Here is a 21767-nt window from a genome sequence, read left to right on the forward strand (position 1 = left end):
GGAGACAGAGAACAAAACCAAACATATTAACAAAATAAAATAAATAGAATAGATATGTACAAGTAAAATAAATAGAGTAATAAATGCGTACAAACATATATACATATATACAGGTGCTGTGGGGAGGGGAAGAAGGGGGAGAGGAAGTCGGGGGCTCAGTCTGGGAAGGCCTCTTGGAGGAGGTGAGCTCTCAGTAGGGCTTTGAAGGGAACATCACACAGTGCTCACGTTACTTTGTCGGTTCCTTTACTTTTCCTGCCAGTCCTCACACACTAATCAAAAATCCCACCATTTAGGAAGGCAGTGGAATGCACAAGACAGAGAATGGAGGTGTTTGATGTGGGTCTTGTGTTTGACTTCTTGGAAAGAAAAATGAGGGCAAATTCCACTGGGAAGATCCAGGCTAGGGGTAATTGTGTCTCTGCCCCTCTTCCCCCTCTCCAGCTTGCCCCTGCCCATTATCCAATGAGTCGGAGGCTGAGGCAGGTCTGTGGGCCTTCAGCCCTCTCCGGGCCTCCTGCTTCCTGCCCCGGGCCGGGGACGGTTCATGCACGGGGCGGAGGGGAGGCTGCAGCGCTGTGGTTTCACTGCTCGCGCAGAAATACAGGGAAGAGTCTGTCGACTTCACAGCGGAGTTTTCGAGGGAGAAACTCTGCGTTTCTGACCGCGTGACGTGAAATTCGCCTGCGGCCTCACCCTTGGCCTTTTCTCCTTTTCCAAAGGAATAATAGATGAGCTGCAGCCCCTGTCCCAGGTCCTGCCGGTACCAGTACATGTTATCGTGATTGTCGTTCTGCTCACAGCTCAGTGTCACCTTTTTCCCCGTCAGAGTCAGCAGGTGTCTGGGGGTCTGGGTGACTCCTGCATCTGCGGGGCCTGCGGGGGAAGGACACAGAAGTCAAGAGGCAGAGGCTGGGGGGCCAGATGCTGCCAGGGAAAGGGCTGGAGCTGGGTCCCGGACAGCCCAACCGGAGGATTTCCCACCTGCGCCCAGGACTCACCTGCTCCCAGGACACAAATGGCCACCAACCACATTGGCCCAGGGCCCATGGCGGGGAAAGAGAACTAAAGAAGTAAAGATTGTAGCCACTTAAAGGAGAAGAGTTGAGTGGACACGTTCCGAAATAAAGCTGTCAGTGTCATAGTGCCCCTTCCTGGTGGAGACGTGGTTAGACTTGCTGAAATGAAGGAGGTGAGGCGTGGGTTGGATGATGCAGGAGGAGGAGGGCCGGGGGAGAAGTGAAAGAGCAGGTTGGTGGGGAGGTGGGAGAGGAGAGATGATTTGTAGTAGAAGAGTGGGAGAAATGGAGTGTGGAGACTACTGGTGAGGGAGAAACAGACACAAGAGGGAAGAAAGATAGTCTTACTGCAGGCAGCCGGGCAGTTGGGGTGGATGGCACGTCTCCGTGGGGGGAGAATCAACATAAGGAGTGCAGTGAGGGGGAAAGAGGAGAAAGATCCCACCTATGGGAGAGGGCGGGAGGCTGCCAAGGTTGGGGGGATGATGAAGTTAAGGATGTTTTTAAGGTAAGTGACTTGCCCAAGATCATACAGCAGACTAGTGATGGAGACAGGTCATCTGACTCCCATGCCTGTGCTCTTTCCACGAGGCCACACTGCTTCTCACTTTGGACTGCACTACCACTTTTCCTTGTGGTAATGACCCCAGAGCCACTTAGAAGAGATTGGATGTCCAGAGATGTCCCCTGTGTCTTAGCACCCTCTTCTTGTGTTGTCCAAGGTTTAGAAATGCCCAAACTTTCCCCTCTTAGATTGCTGCGACAATTCCATGACTTTCCGAGTGATAGAAGTCCCCGGGTTCCAGGTAGCGGGTTCTGCTTCCCTATAGTAGTTCCTGGGAGGTCGAGGAGGTTCCTTTCCCCTGCTCCTGGGTGGAGGGGAATGCTGCAGCGCTGTGGTTACACTGCTTGTGTAGAAATATAGCAGAGTCTGTCGTCTTCACAGCTGAGTTTTTGAGGGAGAAACTGCGTTTCTTACTGCATGACGATAAATTCTGCTGCAGCTTTGCCCTTGGTCATCAGTCATTATCAATCATATTTATTGAGTGCTTACTATGTGCAGAGCACTGTACTAAGCCCTTGGGAAGTACAAATTGGCCAGTACCAGTACCTGTAACTGCGGTTCTTGTCTTGCTTACAGCTCAGCCTCACCTTCTTCCCCATCCGGACCAGCAGGTTTCTGGGGGTCTGGGTGACTCCGGCATCCGTGCGGCCTACAGGGTAAAGAGAGAGGAGGCAGAGGCCGGGGCCAGATGCTGCCAGGGAAAGGGCTGGAGCTGGGGCCTGGCCAGCCCAGCTGGGGGATATCCCTTCTGCACCCAGGACTCACCTGCTCCCAGGACACAAACGGCCACCAACCTCAGTGGCCTGGGGCCCATGGCAGGGACAGGGTCAGATTGGGGCATCTCCCAACTCAGGGCTGCTTCCCCTGCAGTGAGGGGTGGGTTGGGGGCTCTGTGCTGCACCAAGATCTCTGGGTGGGGCCTGTCTGTGACATGACTGTCCACCCCGGTCTGACAGCCCAGGCCTTTCCTCAGAGAGAGGCAGGTGCCCCTCAGGGCCAGGCCGAGATTTTCATTCCCCAACTCCCTGACTCCAGGTCTTACAGGAAGCGTTTCCATGAGACAGGGTCCAGGCAGAGCAGGGCAAACCGAGGACCCACCTGGACTGCTCAGCACCCCCCCTCCCCCCCGCACCCCTGCCCTTTGATTCCTCAGTCTGGTCATCTCTGTTCTACAGTGCCAGGGGCAGAAACTGGTTTTCTGATCCTCCAGGCAGAACTAATAGCCTCACACTCCTTCCCCCACCCTAAGGGAACTGGAAGAGGAGCTGAAATGAGAGGGAGGCCCAGGGCCACCTCAGTGATGGCCACTGAAGCCACCGGATCCATCCACATCCTCTAGGAGAATCTCCAGCATCCAGTGTTCAGGCAAATGACTCAGAAACACTGAATCTGGAGGCCTGTCCTGGAAGTGGAAGATTTCAGGCTGTATCAGGGGAGCGTGAGGGCCAAGCTAAGCCCACCCTCTGTTCCAGGTGGGAAACAAAAGTCAGAAGTCAAAGGAAAAGAGAGTCTTTCTCCTGAGCTCCAAATCTCCTCTACAGATGGCATCAGCCACTCAGTGATGGTCCCTCCATGACGCAGCCATGTGCAGTAGAGGATTATGGAAAAGGAGGAGGAGACTAGTAGTTGGGGGTGAAGCCCACACCCACGGCCACCTGGGGTAGTGTTGTGGATGAGCCATCAGAGGGTCCAGCCCAGGAGAACACCATCCATAAGGCTTGGGCATGAGAGAGAGATTGTTTCTTCGGGGTCATCGGGATCCTCCAAGAAGAGCTGTGGTTGATGGGGTGTCTGCAGATTAGAAGAACCCGAACCAGAAAACTGTAGTGAAAAACTTGGGTTCAGGGACAGGGAAGCTTCCTCTTTGTTAATGGTATAATTGTAGTTATTTGTTAAGCTTTTTCCATGTACCAATAATTAATTCTTTCATTCATTCGTATTTATTGAGCATTTACTATGTACAGAGCACTGGACTAAGTGCTGGAGAGAGTACAATATAACAATAAACAGACACATTCCCTGCTCACACCGAGCTTACAGTCTAGAGGGGTGACAGACACAAATAAATAAATTACGGATATGTGTGTAAGTGCTTGGAAGGGGAATGAATAAAGAGAGCAAGTTAGGGAGACACAGAAGGGAGTGGGAGAAGAGGAAAAGGGGCTTAGTCAGGGAAGGCCACTTCGAGGAGATGTGTCTTCAATAAGGCTTTGAAGGTGGGGAGAGTAATTGTCTGTCAGATTTGACAGTGTTCCAGGCCAGAAGGGAAACATAGGCAAGGGGTCAAGGTGTTCCAGGCCAGAAGGGAAACATAGGCAAGGGGTCGACAGTGAGATAGATGAGATGGAGTCACAGTGAGAAAGTTTGTGTTAGAGGAACAAAGTTTGCAGGCTGAGTTGAGGTAGGAGAGTAGTGAGGTGAGGTAGGAGGGGGCAAGGTAATTGAATGCTTTAAAGCCCATGGTGAGGAGTTTTTGTTTGATGTGGAGGTAGATGAGCAACTATTAGAGTTTCTTGAGGAGTGGAGAAGCATGTCCTGAAAGCTTTTATAGAAAAATGATCCGGGCAACAGAGTGAAGTAATGGACTGGAGTGGGAGAGACAGGAGGCTGGGAGGTCAGCAAGGAGGCTCGTACAGTAATCAGGGTCAGAGAGGATAAGTGACTGTATTAACGTGTAAAATTTTGGATGGAGAGGGAAGGGAGGATATTAGCGATATTGTGAAGGTGGAACCGATAGCATTTAGTGATGAATTGAATAAGTGAGTTGAGTGAGCAAGAGGAGTCAAGGATAATGCCTAGGTTATCGGCTTGTGAGACAGGAAGGATGGTGGTGCCACCTACAGAGATGGGAAAGTCATGGAGAGGGCAAGGTTTGGGAGGGTAGATAAGGGAGTTCTGTTTTGGACATGATAATCTTGAGGTGAAACCAGTGTGCTAAGCACTGGGGATGATGCAAGATAATGAGATTGGACACAGTCCCTGACCCTCATAGGGCTAATAGTTTAAAAGAGAAAGGAAAACAGGTATTTAATCCCCATTTACAGATGAGAGAATGGAGGAACAGAGAAGTTAAGTGACAGCTGAATTCACACAATAGTCAAGAGACAGAGCTGGGATTAGAACCCAGGTTTCCTCACTCCCAGGCCTATTGTTTTAATATTAGGCCATTCTGCTTCTCAGCTTTATGGGAAGGGTTTACCATTCAGGGATTTATTGACAATCACTCAATCAATCTATTAATTAATCTATTAATTATATTCATTGAATGCTTTCTGGGTGAAGAGCACTGTACTAAGAGCTTGGGAGAGTACAATGTAACAGAGTTGGTAGGCACTTTCCTTGACCAAAACAAGCTGATAGTCTAGAGGGAAAGATCGACAATATAAATGAATGAATTATGGGCATGTACATGAGCACAGTGAGCTGAAGGAGGGGTGAATAAAGGGTGAAAATCCAAGTGCAAAGGTGACACAGAAGGGAGTCGGAGTGGATGGAAAAGGGGGCCTAGTTGGGGAAGGCTTCTTGGAGACGTGCCTTCAATAAGGTTTTGAAGGTGGGGAGGGACTGCCTGAGGGATGTGAAGAGGGAGGGTGTTACAGGCCTGAGGCAGGACTTAGGTGAGGGGATGGCAGCAAGTTAGATGAGATCAGGGTACAGTGAGTAGGTTGGCGTTAGAGGAGCCAAATGTGGTGGTTGGGTTGTACTAGGAAATTGTGGCTCCCTCTCACTGTTCCATCCCCAACCCCATTCCCACTCCCAGCCCTGGCCGTTATTCAGGGTTTTGGGACAATACTCGCTGACTCTCTGCTCTCCTTCATTTTCTCTTGCAGACTCTGGGGGACTGGACCGACCTCCGCCCCCTCCAAATCCCTCCTGGAGGGCTGCAGAGCAGGGTTTGTGGTAGGTGCCCAATAGACCGAGCTAGTCCTCCCCAGAATTGGCTGAACTTCAGCCTCGGGGGCGGCTATAAAAAAATCTCTAGCTGGCATGGAATGGGCTTTGGGATCCTAGGGGAGACCGTGTAGAGAGAGGGGGGTGGGGGTCTGTGCGGGAACCGCTCTCCGACCCTCTTGTCTTTACTGGCTCCCCAACCCACCCCACTGCTTCCAGTGGGGTCACACTGCCCCACAGTGGCTGCTAGAGGACGACTCTGGGCTTCTGCCTTTTTCCAGTTGTCCCAGACCCAAGCCCCACCTCAGCAGGTCCCTCCCCAGCCTGACCACCTCTTTTCTTGGACACGAGAACGACCTTTCCATTCTCCCCAGATCGCTCTCTCCCTGCCTCCTCCCCAGCTGCTGCAGGGAAAGGCCCCTGGACCCAACCCTGCCAGGTCCTGCTCCATGGCCTTCCTCCATTCCCCAGTAGGGATGTTAGGGCACTGGTCAGCGTGGCTGCTTGCAGGGTGGGCTGTCGCCTTTGCCCTGAGCAAAGCTGAAGCCTCATGAGGGGACTGCTCCTCCTTACAGCAGGGGACAGGCAGGGCTGAGTGAGAAGCCCCAGGCACGGAGCTCAGGACCAGCTAAGCTCATTCAGCCAGACCGGCAGGAAGGATTGGGTGCAAAGCTGGACTGGTCCCTGCTCCCAACAACTTCGCCCCCCTCTTTCCTGAGCCCCTCTTTGCCCTGGACACTCTCAGACAGATCCCCGAGGCCACCTTGCCTCTCTGCGGGGGAGAAGCCTCACCACCCCCAACCTAGCACCCAGCACACAAACACACACATAAACACACACAAACCCCCAAAACAACTCCCCCAAGTACGCACACATACACACACACTGGCATACACCACATATGCAATCTCAGACACATATCCAACACCTACACACTGGTATGCGCACAGCCACACAATCTCACACATACAATCTCACACTCTCAGGTGTCAGGGCTGTGGTTTCCCCTCCACCAAGGTCCCACTAACCAGGGTGGGGCCAAGCCGGCGAGGTTCTTGTTCAGCTCTCTGTCCCCCATCAGGCACCGTGTGCTACTGGTGGCACAGAAGTAGAGGCCGCTGTCCCCCGGCCCCAGCTCTGTCACCTCTAGGGATGAAGACTTCCGTTCTAGGCGTTGGATAAGGAACTTGGCATTGCTGAACCCCTTCTCGTAGGAGGTTGTGGAGTCCAGGTTGGCTGAGGCCATGAGCACCAGACCCTGTCCCGCCAGTTGTCGGTACCAGTACAGGAAAGAGTGGGCACTGTTGTTCTGGTAACACTGGATCTTCCCCGTGGTTCTGCTCTTCCAGATACCTCTGCTTGGCCACTGAGAGATCAGAACCCCAAACCCAGAGCCTCCAGGGCAGAGGGCAGTGGGGAGAGGGAGAGAGAGAGAGATACAGAGATAGGGAGAGAGGTGTGTAGTGAATGAAAGGATTCACAGAGTGGCAGGGAGGGAAACAGTTGGAAAGAGTGATAATTGTTTGTATTTTGGAATATGAGAAAATACAGGGGAGATGGGGAGAGTGACAGGGAGAGAGGAAAAAGGAGAGAAGATGATGAGAGGCAAGGGAAAGGTGGCAGAGAGACAGGGAGAGAAAAAAGAGGAAATAAGATGAGATGTGATGGGTGGTAATGGAAGGTGGACGGGGGTGAGGTGACAGAGGCTCTGGCTGAAACGGAAGGAACACTTTTTTAGACCCGATGGTCCAGTCCCAGGAGCCTCAGGTCCTGTCAGCCTCCACCTCCATAGGATCTCGGCCTCTATTAGGTGCAGCCTAGCCCAGCCTCCACTCCACCAGAGCCTCCAGCCTCCTGCCAGCCCTCTCCCTCCGGCCCCTTCCCTTGCTGAGTCCCCTTGAGTGTGGCCAGCCGATGGGCACGGACCCCTGGCCCCCCCCGACCTCTGAGCCGCCCGTACGGCCCCCGCTCCGCCCCCTCCCCCGGCCCGCGGCTCCTACTGGGCCCCAGCAGCAGTGGCAGCAGCAGCCGCAGCTGCAGGAATCGCCACATCCTCCCGCTGCTGTTTCCTCCACTTGTTGTCCTCTCGCCGGGCCTGGGCCAGCTCTGAGCTGTGTCTGGGGGAGAGCAGGTACCCCCTTCCCCCCGCAGACTGCCCCCGGACTCCTCCCCTTCCGTTCCTGATCCCATCTTCCCCACCTCCTCCCCCTCTTGCTCCCTCTCCTCTCCCTGATCCTGAATCTTCCCCTGAAGAGTTCATATCTTACTTAATTATACTCTCCCAAGCCCCCAGTACGGTGTTCTAACACACGGTAGGCATTTAGGGCAGTGCTTGCACATAGTAGGGGCCCAGCACAAAGCTTTGCACAGAGTAGACACCCAGCACAGACCTCCACATACTTCAGGAGCCCAGGACACTGCTTTGTCAACAGAAGACGGCTAGAACAGCTTTCTGCATGCAGTAGGAGCCCAGAAAAGCACTGGTCACTTGATAGGTGCCCAGTACAGTACTCTGCACAGGGTAGACGTTCAGTAGATGCTGATGATGTTGGTCACGGTCACAGAGGTGGGATCCTAATACAAAGCAGCTTCAGGTGTGAGTGTGACGGACTCCAGGTTTGGACTGCTGGGAAAGAGGCAGAGAGCCTGAGAGGTAGATGGGGCGGGGGGGGGTGGAGGGTGTGTGTGTGTGTGTGTGTGTGTGTGTGTGTGTGTGTGTGTGTGTGTGTGTGTGTGTGTGTGATCACGTTTGTTCTTTAAAACAAGTGTGCATTTTCCCTGCATAATGACCCGTCTCCTCTCCCACCACCCATCTGCACCTGCCTTCAGCCCCCACCACCCAGGGGGCGTTGGGGTAGGGGCGTCCCCTTCATCTGTGGGCTGGTGTTGGGGCGGAGAGGGTTTGTGTGCTGAGAGACAGGGTGGCTGCAGCGCTGTGTCTACACTGCTGGCACACAGAAACACCGAGGAGTCGCCCAGCTCTGCAGGCCTGATGTCCAGGGAACAGTCACCGGCACTCGGACAGTGCGGCTGGAAACGGTGTGAGACTGTCAAGTTATCCAAAAGCTCCCGATTTCCAAAGTAAAACATGAAGATTGGTCCCTGCCCTGGGTCCTGCCGGTACCAGTACATGTAGTTGTGGGTCCGGTCATGCTCACAGCTCAGCGTCACATTATATCCCGGGCCGGTGATCAGGTGTCTGGGGGTTTGGGTGACTCTGGCATCCGCGGGGCCTGCAGGGGAAGGAGAGAGAAGTCAGGAAGCAGAGGCTGGGGGCCAGATGCTGCCAGGGATAGGGTTGGAGCTGGGGCCCAGACAGCCCAGCTGGAGGATTTCCCGTTTGCACCCAGGACTCACCTGCTCCCAGTACACAAACGGCCACCAACCACACTGGCCCGGGGCCCATGGCGGGGAAAGAGAACTCAGGAAGTAAAGACTGCAGCCACTTAGGGGAGAAGAGTTAAGTATAGAAAAGTTCAGAAATAAAGCTGTCAGGGTCAGAGTGCCTCTTCCTGGTGAAGACGTGGATGGACTTGCTGAGATGAAGGGGGTGAGTCATGGGTTGGATGATGCAGAGAAGGCAGGGTCAGGGGAAGAAGTGAAAGAGCAAATGGAAGGGGAGGTGGGAGAGGAGAGACGGTTTGTTGCAGAGGAGCAGGAGAAATGGAATGTGGAGGCTGCTGGTGAGAGAGGAGAAACAGGAACCAGGAGAGAAGGAAGGATTGGCTCACTGCAAGGAAACAGGGCAGCCGAAGTGATTGGTGGGTCTCCGTGGGAGGAGAATCAACATAAGAACTGAGGAACACAAAATGTGAAGGGAAGAGGAGAATGTTCCCACCCATGGGAGAGGATGGGAGGCTGGAAAGGATAGGGGGCTGGCATCGTTGAAGATACTCTTAAGGTAAGTGCCTTGCCCAAGGTCACACAGCAGACTAGTGGCAGAGTCAGGATCAGAACCAGTGTCAGAACCAGAGTCAGGGTTAGAAGCAGCATGGTGTAGTAGTTAGACAATGGGCCTGGAAGTCAGAAGATCATGGCTTCTAATCCCGGCTCCACCACTTGTCTGCTGTGTGACCTTGGGCAAGTCCCGGAGAAGCAGCGTGACTCAGTGGAAAGAGCCCGGGCTTTGGAGTCAGAGGTCATGGGTTCAAATCCCGGCTCCACCACTTATTAGCTGTGTGACTTTGGGCAAGTCACTTAATTTCTCTGGGCCTCAGTTACCTAATCTGTAAAATGGGGATGAAGACTGTGAGCCCCCCGTGGGACAGCCGGATCACCTTGTTAACCTCCTCAGTGCTTAGAACAGTGCTTTGCACATAGTAAGCACTTAATAAATGCTATCATTACTATTATTATATAACTTTTCTGTGCCTGTTATCTCATCTGTAAAATCAGGAATTGAGACTATAATCCCCAAGTGGGACAGGGACTGCATCCAACCTGATTTATTTGTATCCACCCCAGCATTTAGTACAGTGCCTGGCACAAATTAAGCACTTAACAAATACCATAATAGTAATAATTACTATTATTAACCCAGACCCTCTGACTGCCAGGCCTGTACTCCTTCCACTCGGCCATGCTGCTTATCAATTTGACCCTTTCCTAGTGGCAGTGACCCTGGAGCCACTCAGAAGAGAATGGATGTCCAGAGGTGTCCCCTGTGTCTTAACACAATCTTCTTGTGTTGTCCAAGTTTTAAAATGCCTCATAGAAATTCCCTCGAGTGATCCTTCAAATTTCCTCCCTTAGATTGCTGCCACAATTCCACGATGTTCAAAGTGATGGAAGCCCTCGAGTTCCAGGTAGCGGGTTCTGCTTCCCAAGGGTTTGTTTCTGGGGGATCGGGGATGTTCCATTCCCTTGCTCTGCAGTAATCTTTCCCAATGGTCAATGGTCTCACACACCGGGCTCACAGAGATCCTACAGACTCGAACCTTAGCCGAGCGTTAATTGCCTTGTTTTATGCTGTCAAGTCGTCTCCGACGCATAGAGACTCCAATGACACATCTCTCCCAGAACGCCCCACCTCCATATCGTTCTGGTAGTGTATCCAGAGTTTTCTTGGTAAAAGTCCGGAAGGGTTTATTGTTGCCTCCTTCCGCACAGGAAACTTGAGTCTCCGCCTTCGACTCTCTCTCATGTGGCTGCTGCCCAGTACAGGGGAGCTTTGACTTGTAGCAGATTGCCTTCCACTCCCTAGCCACAGGCCAAACTAGGAATGGAATGGCTAGGCCTCTGCTTGACTCTCCCTTCTGTACTCGAGACTGGTAGGGGACTGGAAACTTTCCAGGTATGATCCTGAAAGAGGGGGCATTAATTAGTTAAGGTTTAACACAACATGACCCTGTGTGGAAGTTTATTTCCCACATACTGTCAATGTAAGACTTAAAGAGCCCCAGACATTGAGCATAGACAGGATCGACACCAGCAGAAGATCGAAGGAGCAGAACTTCCTCTCCTGCTCCTCCCCTTCCCCTGCTTTTCCCATCTCCAGGGGCCATTGGAGGAGGGGCATCTCTCCTTCCATGGGCTTCCTGCCCTGATGGGGGAGGTTCATGCATGGGGCGGAGGGGCCGCTGCAGCGCTGTGGTTTCTCTGCTCGCGCAGAAATACAGCGACGATTGGCTCATGTCCGCAGAACCCAGGGTCAGGGGGAAGAGCGCCTTCTTCTCCCGAGAGACTGAATACCCCTGCGGAATGTCTCCTTGCTCAGTGGAGTTCACATCAAGAGAGTAAAGGATCAGCCGCAGTCCCAGCCCTGGGTCCTTTCGGTACCAGTACATCCATTCATGGTCCATATTCTGTTCACAGCTCAGAGTCACCTTCTCCTCAGTCTGGATCAGCTGGTATCTGGGAGTCTGGGTGACTCCGGCGTCCATGGGGCCTGTGGGGGAAGGAGAGAGAAGTCAGGAATCGGGCTGGGGGCCAGACTCGGCCAGGGAAAGGGCTGGAGCTGGGGCCCGGCCAGTCCAGCCGGGGGATTTCCCTTCTGCGCCCAGGTCTCACCTGCTCCCAGGAGACAAACAGCCACCAGCCACACTGGCCCAGGGCTCATGGCGCAGATAGAGAACTGAGGCAGTCAAGAATGTAGCCACTTTTCGGGGATGTTAAGTGTGGAAAAGTGCAGAACTAAAAGCTGGCAAAAGGTCGTACTGCCACCTCCTGGTGCTGAGAGAGAGGGAGAGAACCACGGCCTGGAAGGGCTCAGGGAGAAGTGTCAGGAGGACAAGGCAAAGAGCTGAGGGATGAGGAGATGAGAGAGGAGAGATGGTTTCTAGCAGAGGAACGGGAGAAATGGACGATGGAGGCTGCTGGTGAGAGAGAAGCCGGGATCAGGTGAGAAGGAGGGATTGGCTCAACGCGGAAAGCCGGGAAGCTGGGGTAGATGGTGGGTTTTCATGGAGGGAGAATCAGTATAGAGGCAGCATTGAGGGAAAGAGAGAAGAAAGTTCCCAACCAGGGGAGACCAACCAGGGGAGAAGATGACAGAGTCTGGAAAGGATGAGATTAATGGTGATTCCTCAGGAACCAAGAAGAAGAATGAATAACTTTGATAGGATTCCCTCATTGTCCTTATGCTTATCATCACTGTAGTCATATAGCTTTAGTGGGAGGGGAGTGATGTCTTCTGGCAAGTGCCTCAGGGAGACAATCTATATTACTGGACTACTGAGAATAGCACAAGCGGAAGAGGAGAGAGGCTCGAGGCACGGAGCTCAGTACTCACTGTACTTCAATCTCCTCTAACTGCCGACCTCTTGCCCACTTCCTGACCTGAAATGACTTACCTCTCTCTTCATATCTGACAGATTATTACTCTCCCCTCTTTCAAAGCCTTATTGAAGGCACATCTCCTCTAAGAGTCCTTCCCTGACTAAGCCCTCTTTTCCTTTTCTTCCATGCCCTTTTGCATCCCCCTGATTTGCTCCCAACCCCACAGCACTTATGTACGCACTTATGTACGTATCCATAATGTATTTATATTAATGTCTGTCTCTCCATCTAGACTGTAATCTCTTTGTGGGCAGGGAATGTGTCTGCTATAATGTGCTACCTTTCCCTCCCAAGCACTTAGTGCAGTGCTCTGCACACAGTAAGTGCTCAATAAATATGATTTATGGATTGACTAATTGATAGGTTGATTGCAGTAATCAAGGGAGAGGGGTAAAGGCTAGAGCCAGTTTGGTGGTCATTATGGTGAAGGGTGGCAGGGGCAGATCTGGGAAATATTGTGGAGAAGAAATGGTGGGTTGTGGAGACAGAATCAATATGGGAGGTGGAGAAAGAGAGGAGTCCAAACAAGACCAAGCATTGGACCTGCAGGGGGAGCAAAATGGTGGAACTGTGATAGGAAGACGAGCAAAGGAAAAAATCATGCATTTGTCATACTGAGTTTCAGATCCCAGAAGGTCACCCATTCGGAGGAGACCTGGAGGCCGGAGGAGACATGGCTGTGTAAAGCCGATGGAGGTTGGGCTGGTGAAGACAATGTAGGGGTCATCGGCTCAGAGGTAGAGGGTGAGGTGCTCAGTAATTCCATTAATTGATTGATGGGTAGATGGAGGTCAGGCTGGAGGGTTTGATTTGGGAGTAAGCTCAGAAGCGAAGCCTAATGCCTTGGGACTGGGTGAAGTCACTGAGTGACTGTTTGAGGAACGAGAAGTGCAGAGGAGCCAGAGCAGAGCCTTGTGGGACACCAACTGGGGAGGCATGGAGCAGGGGCTGTCCAGGGGGTCCCAGGGGTGACCCTTGGTGGCTGTTAGGTTAGCTTCAGGTTAGTCCCTGAAGCTAGCAACCCCTGGACAAATGACCAAAAACTTCAGCCAACTTAGCCACAGTCCCATCTGAGATTCTGAAATTTCCTGGACACAAAGGACGAGGGAACAAAGATGATACATGTGGATCCAGGGCTTGACATCTTGGAATTATGAATAAGTAAAAATTCTCTGTGGGCTCTCTAGACTGTAAGCACCTTGTAGGCAGGGAATGTGTCTACCAACTCCGTTTTAATGTATTCTTCCAGGCACTTGGCACAATGCTCTTCACACTGTAAGCCCTCAATAAATACTACTGATTGATTAAGTTATTGATTGACCTGTTACCAATTCATTCATCCATTCATTCAATCGTTTTTATTGAGTGCTTACTGTGTGCAAAGCAATGTACTAAGCACTTGGGAAGTACGAGTTGGCAACATATAGAGACAGTCCCTACCCAACAGCGGGCTCACAGTCTAGAAAGTGGGCTCACAGTCTAGAAGGGGGGAGACAGACAACAAAACAAAACAAGTAGACAGGCACCAATAACATCAACATAAATAAATAGAATTATAGATATATACACATCATTAATAAAATAAATAGAATAATAAATATGTACACATATACACAAGTGCTGTGGGATGGGAAGGGGGAAGAGCAGAGGGAAGAAGTCAGGGTGATGGGGAGGGGAGGAGGAGCAGAGGAAAAGGGGGGCTCAGTCTGGGAAGCCCTCCTGGAGGAGGTGAGCTTTCAGGAGGGCTTTGAAGGGGGGGAAGTGTGTTAGTTTGGCAGATGTGATGAGGGAGGGCATTCCAGGCCAGAGGCAGGACGTGGGCCAGGGGTCCACGGCAGCACAGGTGAGAATGAGGCACAGTGAGGAGGTTAGCATCATCATTATCATCATCATCAATCGTATTTATTGAGCGCTTACTATGTGCAGAGCACTGTACTAAGCGCTTGGGAAGTACAAATTGGCAACATATAGAGACAGTCCCTACCCAACAGTGGGCTCACAGTCTAAGCAGAGAAGTGGAGTATGTGGGCTGGGCAGTAGAATAAGAGAAGGGAGGTGAAGTAGGAGGAGGCAAGGTGATGGAGATCTTTGAATGCAATAGTGAGGAGTTTTTGCTTTATATGAAGGTTGATAGGCAACCACTGGAGATTTTTGAGGAGTGAGGTGACCTGCCCAGAGCGTTTCTGTAGAAAGATAATCTGGTCAGCAGAGTGAACTATAGATTGAAGTGGGGAGAGACAGGAGGTTGGGAGATCAGAAAGAAGCCCCACTGAGCATGTGGAGAACCAGCTGCAGAATGAGAAACCAAAGGAAAACAGACAAACAGCAGGGCCCAGTGGAAGAAGCAAAGGACTGGGACTCAAGAGACCTGGATTCTAGTCCTGGCTGGGCTACCTATTCTACTATCTGAGCTTTGGAATCTAGGTTTAGATTTAAGAATAATGTAGAAAGAAAACAGTTATCCAGGCATTCCCCAACTCCCATTTTGCCAGTATGACCATAACTTGATTTGTTCATCACCCCACAGTGTCATCCCCCTCCCTGAGTGTGGCAGCAACCACCAGTCACTGCATCAAGTGACAGACATTTATCACCAACAGGGCTGCACAGTCTAGGCTAAAGCAGAGACTCCACATGGGGCTTAGGTTGCTTCATTTGATCCCTCTATTTTCCCTCCAGCTCCCACATTCACTGATCTTATTTTTTTGTTGTTATATTTAAATACTTACTCTATGTCAGACACTGTACTAAGCACTGGGGCAGATGGAATTTAATCACGTTGTACACAATTCATGTCCCACACGGGTATCACAGTCCACTTTACATCTCCATAGCTGAGGTAACTGAGGGACAAGAGAAGTTATGTGATTTGCCCAAGGTCACACAGGAGAAAAGTAACAGAGGCAGAACTATAATCCAGCTCTTTCTGACTTCCAGGAACATATTTCTTTTCACTAGGTACACTACTTCTCAAATCCAGTGCTTTTGTAGGCAGTGAGCTGCACAGTTTCTTTGAGGGAGTGAAGATGTTTGATGTGGATCCTCAGTTTGGGTTCTTGGAAACACAAATGAGTAAAAATTCCCCCGGGGGGCGTTCAGGTGGAGGGTGATTGTATCTGCCCCAGCCCTGCCCTCCAGCTGGTCCGGGGACCAAGGTCTCCAGCCCTTGTTCAGAGAGGCCGAGGTTGAGCCAAGTCTCTGGGCTTTCAGGCCCCTCACGGCTTCCTGCTTCCTGCCCTGGGGAAGGGGGAGGTTCATGCACAGCATGGAGAGGAGGCTGCAGTACTGTGGTTAAACTGCTTGTGCAGAAATGTAGTGAAGAGTCTGTCGTCTTCACAGTGGAATTTTCAAGGAAGAAACTCTGCATTTCTGACTGCCTGACATCAAATTCTCCTGCAGCTTCACTCTTGGTCTTCTCTCTTTCTCCAATGGAGTAATAGAACTCCAGTGCTTAGAACGGTGCCTGGCAAATAGTAAGTGCTTAACAAATACCATCGTTATTATTATTATAATAGATGAGCTGCAGCCCCTGTCCTGGGCCCCGCCGGTACCAGTACATGGTACTATAGCTCTTGTCCTGCTTATAGCTCAGAGTCACTTTCTTCCCTTTCAGAGTCACCCGATGTCTGGGAGATTGGGTGACTCCAGCTTCCACGGGGCCTGCCGGGGAAGGAGAGAGAAAGCAGGAGGCTGGGGGCCAGGCCAGCCCAGCTCAGGGATTTCCCATTTGTGTCCAGGACTCGCCTGCTCCCAGGACACAGATGGCCACCACCTCACTGGCCCAGGGCCCATGGCGGGGTCGGGGCCAAACTGGGGGGACTCCCAGCTCAGGGCTGTTTCCCCTGGAGTGAGTGGTGGGTTTGGGGCTCAGTGCTGTTCCAACCCCTCTGGGTGGGACCCATCTGTGACATCACTGTCCCTCCCTGCCCAGGCCCCGTTAGGCAGGCACCCTCATCAGGGCTGGCTGAGATGCTCATTCCCCTACTCTCTGACTTAGGGCCTAGCACGAGGCTTTTCTATGAGCTAGGACCCAGGCAGAACAGGACAAACTAGGGCCCCTCCTGGACTGCTCAGCACCCACTTTTCCTCAATCTGGTCTTCTCTGTCTGGTCTACACTGCCAGGGGTGGACACTGGTTCTTGGAACTTCCAGGAAGAACCAGAAGCCTCACACCCCTTCCCCCACCCTGGGGAAGCTGGAAGAGGAGCTGAAATGAAGGGGAGGCTCAGGGACATGTCAGTAATGGCCACTGCAGCCATTTGGTGGGTCCATGTCTATTAGGAGAATCCCCAGCATCCAGTGTCTGGGGGATCGACTCAGAAACAGTATCTCTGGAAGCTTGTCCTGGAAGTGGAGACTTCAGGTGGCAGCAGGGGAGTGTGAGGGCCAACCTAATTCTGCTTTCTGCTCCAGATGGGAAAAAAAAAACTCAGAAGTCTCAGGAAAGGGGAGTTATTCTCCTGAGCTCCAAAACTCCTCTACACTTACCGAGGGCTCCTCCATGACACAGCCAAATGCGGGAAAGGATTATGGGAAAGGAGGAGAGGACTGGTAGTTGGGGATGAAGCCCATGCCCACAGCCACCTGAAGTAGTGTTGGGGTAGAGCCATCAGAGGATTCAGCCCAGGAGAACACCTGAGAGTGAGGCTGTTTCTGCAGGGTCATCAGGGCCCTCCGAGAAGAACTGTAGTTAATGGGGAATCTGCAGATTAGAAAAACCCCAACCAGAAAACTGTAGTGAAGAACTTAGGGTCTGGGACGGGGAAAGCGTCATCTTTGTTAATGATATAATTGTAGTTATTTGTTAAATTCTTTCCATGTACCAAGCATTCATTCATTCAATCATATTTGTTGAGTGCTTACTGTGTGCAGAGCACTGTACTAAGTGCTTGGGAGAGTACACTACAAATAAGCAAACACATTCCCTGCCCTTACCAAGCTTACAGTCTAGAGGGAAGACAGACATAACACAGATACATAAATTACAGATATGTACATAAGTGTTGTGGGGCTGGGAAGGGGAATGAATAAAGGGAGCAAGCTAGGGAAACACAGAAGGGGGTGGGAGAAGAGGAAAAGGGGCTTAGTTAGGGAAGGCCACTTGGTGGAGATAATAATAATAATGATGGCATTTGTTAAGTGCCTACTATGTGCAAAGCACTGTTCTAAGTGCTGGGGAGATTACAAGGTGATCAGGTTGTCCCATGGGGGGCTCCGAGTCTTAATCCCCATTTTACAGATGAGGTAACTGAGGCACAGAGAAGTTAAGTGATTTGCCCAAAGTCACACAGCTGACAATTGGCGGAGCCGGGGTTTGAATCTCTGACTCCAAAACCCGTGCTCTTTCCACTGAGCCACACTGCTTCAACAGATGTGTCTTCAACAAGGCTCTGAAGGTGGGGAGAGTAACTATCTGTCAGATTTGAGGAGGGAAGGCATTCCAGGCCTGGGGGTGGAGTGGGGGCGAGGGGTCAGCAGTGAGATAGACAAGATCGAGTCACAGTGAGAAGATTAGCATTAGGGGAGTGAAGTGTGCTGGCTGAGTTGTAGTAGGAGAGTAGTGAAGTGAGGTAGGAGGGAGCAAGGTGATTGAATGCTTTAAAGCCAAGTTTGATGCAGAGGTGGATGGGCAACCACTGGAGTTTCTTGAGTGGAGAAACATTCCTGAATGCATTTTTTAGAAAAATGATCCGGGCAGCTGAGTAAAGTATGGACTGGAGTGGGAGAGACAGAAGGCTGGGAAGTCAGCAAAGAGGCTGATATAGTAATCAAGGCCTGAGAGGATAAATGATTGAATTAACATGGTAGCAGTTTGGATGTAGAGGAAAGGGAGGATTTTAGCAATGTTGTGAAGGTGGAACCGACACAATTTAGTGATGGATTGAATATGTGGGTTCAATGAGAGAGAGGAGTCAAGGATAATGCCTAGGTTATGGGCTTGTGAGACAGTGATGGAAAATCATGCGGAGGGCAAGGTTTGGGAGGGATGATAAAGAGTTCCATTTTGGACGTGTTAAACTTGAGGTGAAAGCAGTGTGCTGAGACCTGGGGATGGTACAAGATAATGAGATTGGACATAGTCCCCGCCCCACTCATAGTTTAAGAGGGAAAGGAAAGCAGGTATTTAATTACCATTTACAGATGAGGAAACTGAGGCACAGAGAAAGTAAGTGACTTAGATGAGATCACACAATAGTAAAGTGAGAGCTGGGATTAGGTTTCTTCACTCCCAGGCCTACACTTTTAACACTAGGCCATGCTGCTTCTCAGCTTATGGGGAGGGTTTACCATTCAGGGATTTATTGACAGTAGTAAGTTGACTAATAAATTCAGAGTCAGTTATGATTGATGTTGTCCACATTTTGGGCAAGCAGAGACTGTGGGACTCATGTGATCGGGCACAAGCGCTACTGCAGTGTAGAGATGGAAGGGAGGCTCTCTCCAGGCCCCAAGCAACCTGGGGTTCTAATCTCAGCTCTGCCACGGGTCTGCTTTGTGACTTTGGGCAAATCACTTGAATTCTCTGTGCCTCAGTTACCTCATCAGTAAATTTGGGATCAAGATTCTGAGCCCCTTGTGGGACAAAGACTCTGCCCAACCTGATTAGTTTGGACCTACCTCAGCACTCAGTACAGTGACTGGCACATAGTAAGACCTTAAACAATTCCACAAAAAAAGCTCTGCGCTCTGGGAGAAGTGTTGATTCATTCAATCGTATTTATTGAGCGCTTACTGTGTGCAGAGCACTGTACTAAGCACTTGGGAAGTACAGTTGCCTAGCTGGATCCTAGAGACCTCTGGCATAATCTGGGGTTCAAGTCTGAAAATCATGGATGGGGGAAGCTGTTTAAGGTCTGAGGGTCATGATGTCTCTTTACTGAGGAGGAAGAAGCTGAGGGCACTGGAAGCCGGAGGCACCAGATCGTTTCGAGCGTCTAAGGTCTCATCAAATTTTTTCGAGTGAGGACTTAGCTGAAGTGACCCACAGATGGCCATGAACTTGGCTGCTAGCTGTAGTAGCACTATGGGCCAAGACTGGACCCATCTGAGAAATAAAATCCAATCAGAGCACAACAACCTTGACAACATTACCAACAATCTTGACGACAGTACCAACACCAATACTTTTATATTGTTATATTGCATTCTCCCAAGCACTTAGTACATTGCACTGTGCACAGTAAGTGCTCCATAAATACAACTTCAGTCCATACTTCACTCTACTGCCAAAATTATCTTGCTAAAGAAACATTCTGGGCATGTCACCCCCACTCCTCAAAAATCTGTGGTGGTTGCCTATTAACCTCCTTGTAGGAAAAACTATTGGCTTCAAAGAGCTCCATCACCTTGCTCCCTCTTACCTCACCTCCCTTCTCTCCTTCTACATCCCAGCCCACACACTCCGCTTCTCTGGTGCTAACCTGCTCACTGGGCCTCATTCTTGCCTGCCCTGCCATCAACCCCTAGCCCATGTCCTGCCTCTGGCCTGGAACACCCTCCCTCCCCAAATCTGCCAGTCACACTTCCCCCTTCAAAGCCCTACTGAAGGCTCATCTCCTTCAAGAGGCCTTCCCAGACAAAGCCCTGCTTTTCCTCAGCTCCCCCTCCCCTCCGCATCGCCCTGACTCTCTCCCTTTGCTCCGCTTCCACTCCCTGCACCACAGGACTTGTGTATATATGTACATATCTATAATTCTATTTATTTATATTAGTGCCTGTTTACTTGTTTTGATGTCTGTCTCCCCCCTTCTAGACTGCAAGCCTGGTGTGTGCAGGCTTTATCTCGCTTTATTGCTGAATTGTACTTTCCAAGCGCTTTGTACAGTGCTCTGCACACAGGAAGTGCTCAATAAATGATTGAATGAATGAATGAATGAGCACTGTTTTTAAGCGCTGGGGTAGATACAAGGTAATCAGGTTGTCCCACGGGGGGCTCACAGTTTTAATCCTCATTTTACAGATGGGATAACTGAGGCACAGAGAAGTTAAGCAACTTGCCCAAGGTCACACAGCAGACAAGTGGCAGAGCCAGGATTAGAACCCACATTCTCTGATTCCCAAGCCCTTCTCTTTCCACTAATCAATCAATCAATCAATCAATCGTATTTATTTAGCGCTTACTATGTGCAGAGCACTGTACTAAGCGCTTGGGAAGTACAAATTGGCAACACTAAGCCATGATGCTTCCCTCTCCCACCATGAGTCTGCACCTGCCTTCCACCCCCACCTCCCAGGGGCCGTTAGGGTAGGGACTTCCTTCCCTCTGTGGGCTGGTGTTTGGGTGGGGAGGGTTTGTGTGCAGAGAGACGGGGCAACTGCAGCGCTGTGTCTGCACTGCTGGCACACAGGAACACCGAGGAGTCACCCAGCTCTGTGGTGGTGATGTCCAGGGTGCAGTTGCCGGTGCTTGGACAGCGTGGTTGGAAGCAGTGTGGGATGGTCAGGTTGTCCAAAAGTTCCTGATTTCCAAAATAAAACATGAAGTTTGGTCCCTGCCCTGGGTCCTGCCGGTACCAGTACATGGCATTGTGGCTCTGGTCATGCTCACAGGTCAGCATCACATTCTGTCCTCGGCTGGTGACCAAGTGTCTAGGGGTCTGGGTGACTCTGCCATCTGTAGAGCCTGTGTGGGAAGGAGAGAGAAGGCAGGAGGCAGAGCCCAGGGGGCAGATGCTGCCAGGGAAAGGGCTGGAGCTGGGGCCTGGCCAGCCCAGGTTAGAAATTTCCCATCTGCGCTCAGGACTCACCTGCTCCCAGGACACAAACAGCCACCAACCACAGTGGTCCGGGGCCCATGGCATGGCCAGAGATGGACTGAAGCATCTCCCAGCTTAGATCTCTTTCTCACTTGAGTGTGGGACTTGGACTGCTTAGGGCTTATTGGGCAGATCAGTCTGTGATGTCACAATGCCTTCTCTACCCCATAGGCTGGGCTGGGCCCTTTTCACAGGTGCCCTGGGGCCAGCTGGTCTGGACAGGTGTAATTCATGTCTCCCTGTCAGCTAGGGAAAAAGGGAAAGGTAAGCAAGGAGGCAAGGAGAATTCTTGATATCTGGAAAATGACCCTTTTGGTGAAAAGAGGAAGGGAGTTCATTTGCTCAGAAAAGAGACTTGTGCGGATACAATCCTGGACCTTAGACACCCAATGAGCGTTTCAAGTTTCAGTCCCAGCCAGTCTCTGGAGAGACTGATGACCTTTCAAATCCTCTGGGCATAAAAGCTGGCTAGAGAACTGCAGGTTAGGAAAGGACAAAATGACATGATCCAGGGCACAAAGGGGTTGGTTTGCCTACATTTCCAAGAGGTCACTGGGGCACTCCGGGAGGAGTTTGACCTCTCCACCCTAGAGTCAGACCTGGAACGGAGCTTTGTCTTCCTAAAAGATTCTCTAAAAGAAAAGTCTCTTGTGCTTGCTGTGTGATGCTCCTTGACCTGTTTCTACCTATGACCCTGCCAGAAGAAGATTTCCATGTGGATGAATTGTTTCTCTTTTATTTTCCCATATCTGTTAGAAA

General features: G+C 51.1%; 1 pseudogene and 2 gene segments (V, D, J or C); all 3 read right to left on the reverse strand.

Annotated features, from left to right (window-relative positions):
- Window positions 1–403: 403 nt before the first annotated feature.
- LOC119944408 lies at window positions 404–7527 on the reverse strand (annotated as a pseudogene).
- A 477-nt stretch (window positions 7528–8004) lies between these two features.
- LOC119944424 lies at window positions 8005–8881 on the reverse strand. The segment is given in 3 exon segments: window positions 8005–8049; window positions 8419–8708; window positions 8833–8881. Coding segments are annotated over 3 exon segments (384 nt in total).
- A 1918-nt stretch (window positions 8882–10799) lies between these two features.
- Window positions 10800–21075, reverse strand: LOC119944440. The segment is given in 2 exon segments: window positions 10800–11362; window positions 21000–21075. Coding segments are annotated over 2 exon segments (639 nt in total).
- Window positions 21076–21767: the final 692 nt, after the last annotated feature.

Source organism: Tachyglossus aculeatus, chromosome 2 (assembly GCF_015852505.1).
Source record: "Tachyglossus aculeatus isolate mTacAcu1 chromosome 2, mTacAcu1.pri, whole genome shotgun sequence".
In the NCBI taxonomy this organism is placed as follows: Eukaryota; Metazoa; Chordata; class Mammalia; order Monotremata; family Tachyglossidae; genus Tachyglossus; species Tachyglossus aculeatus.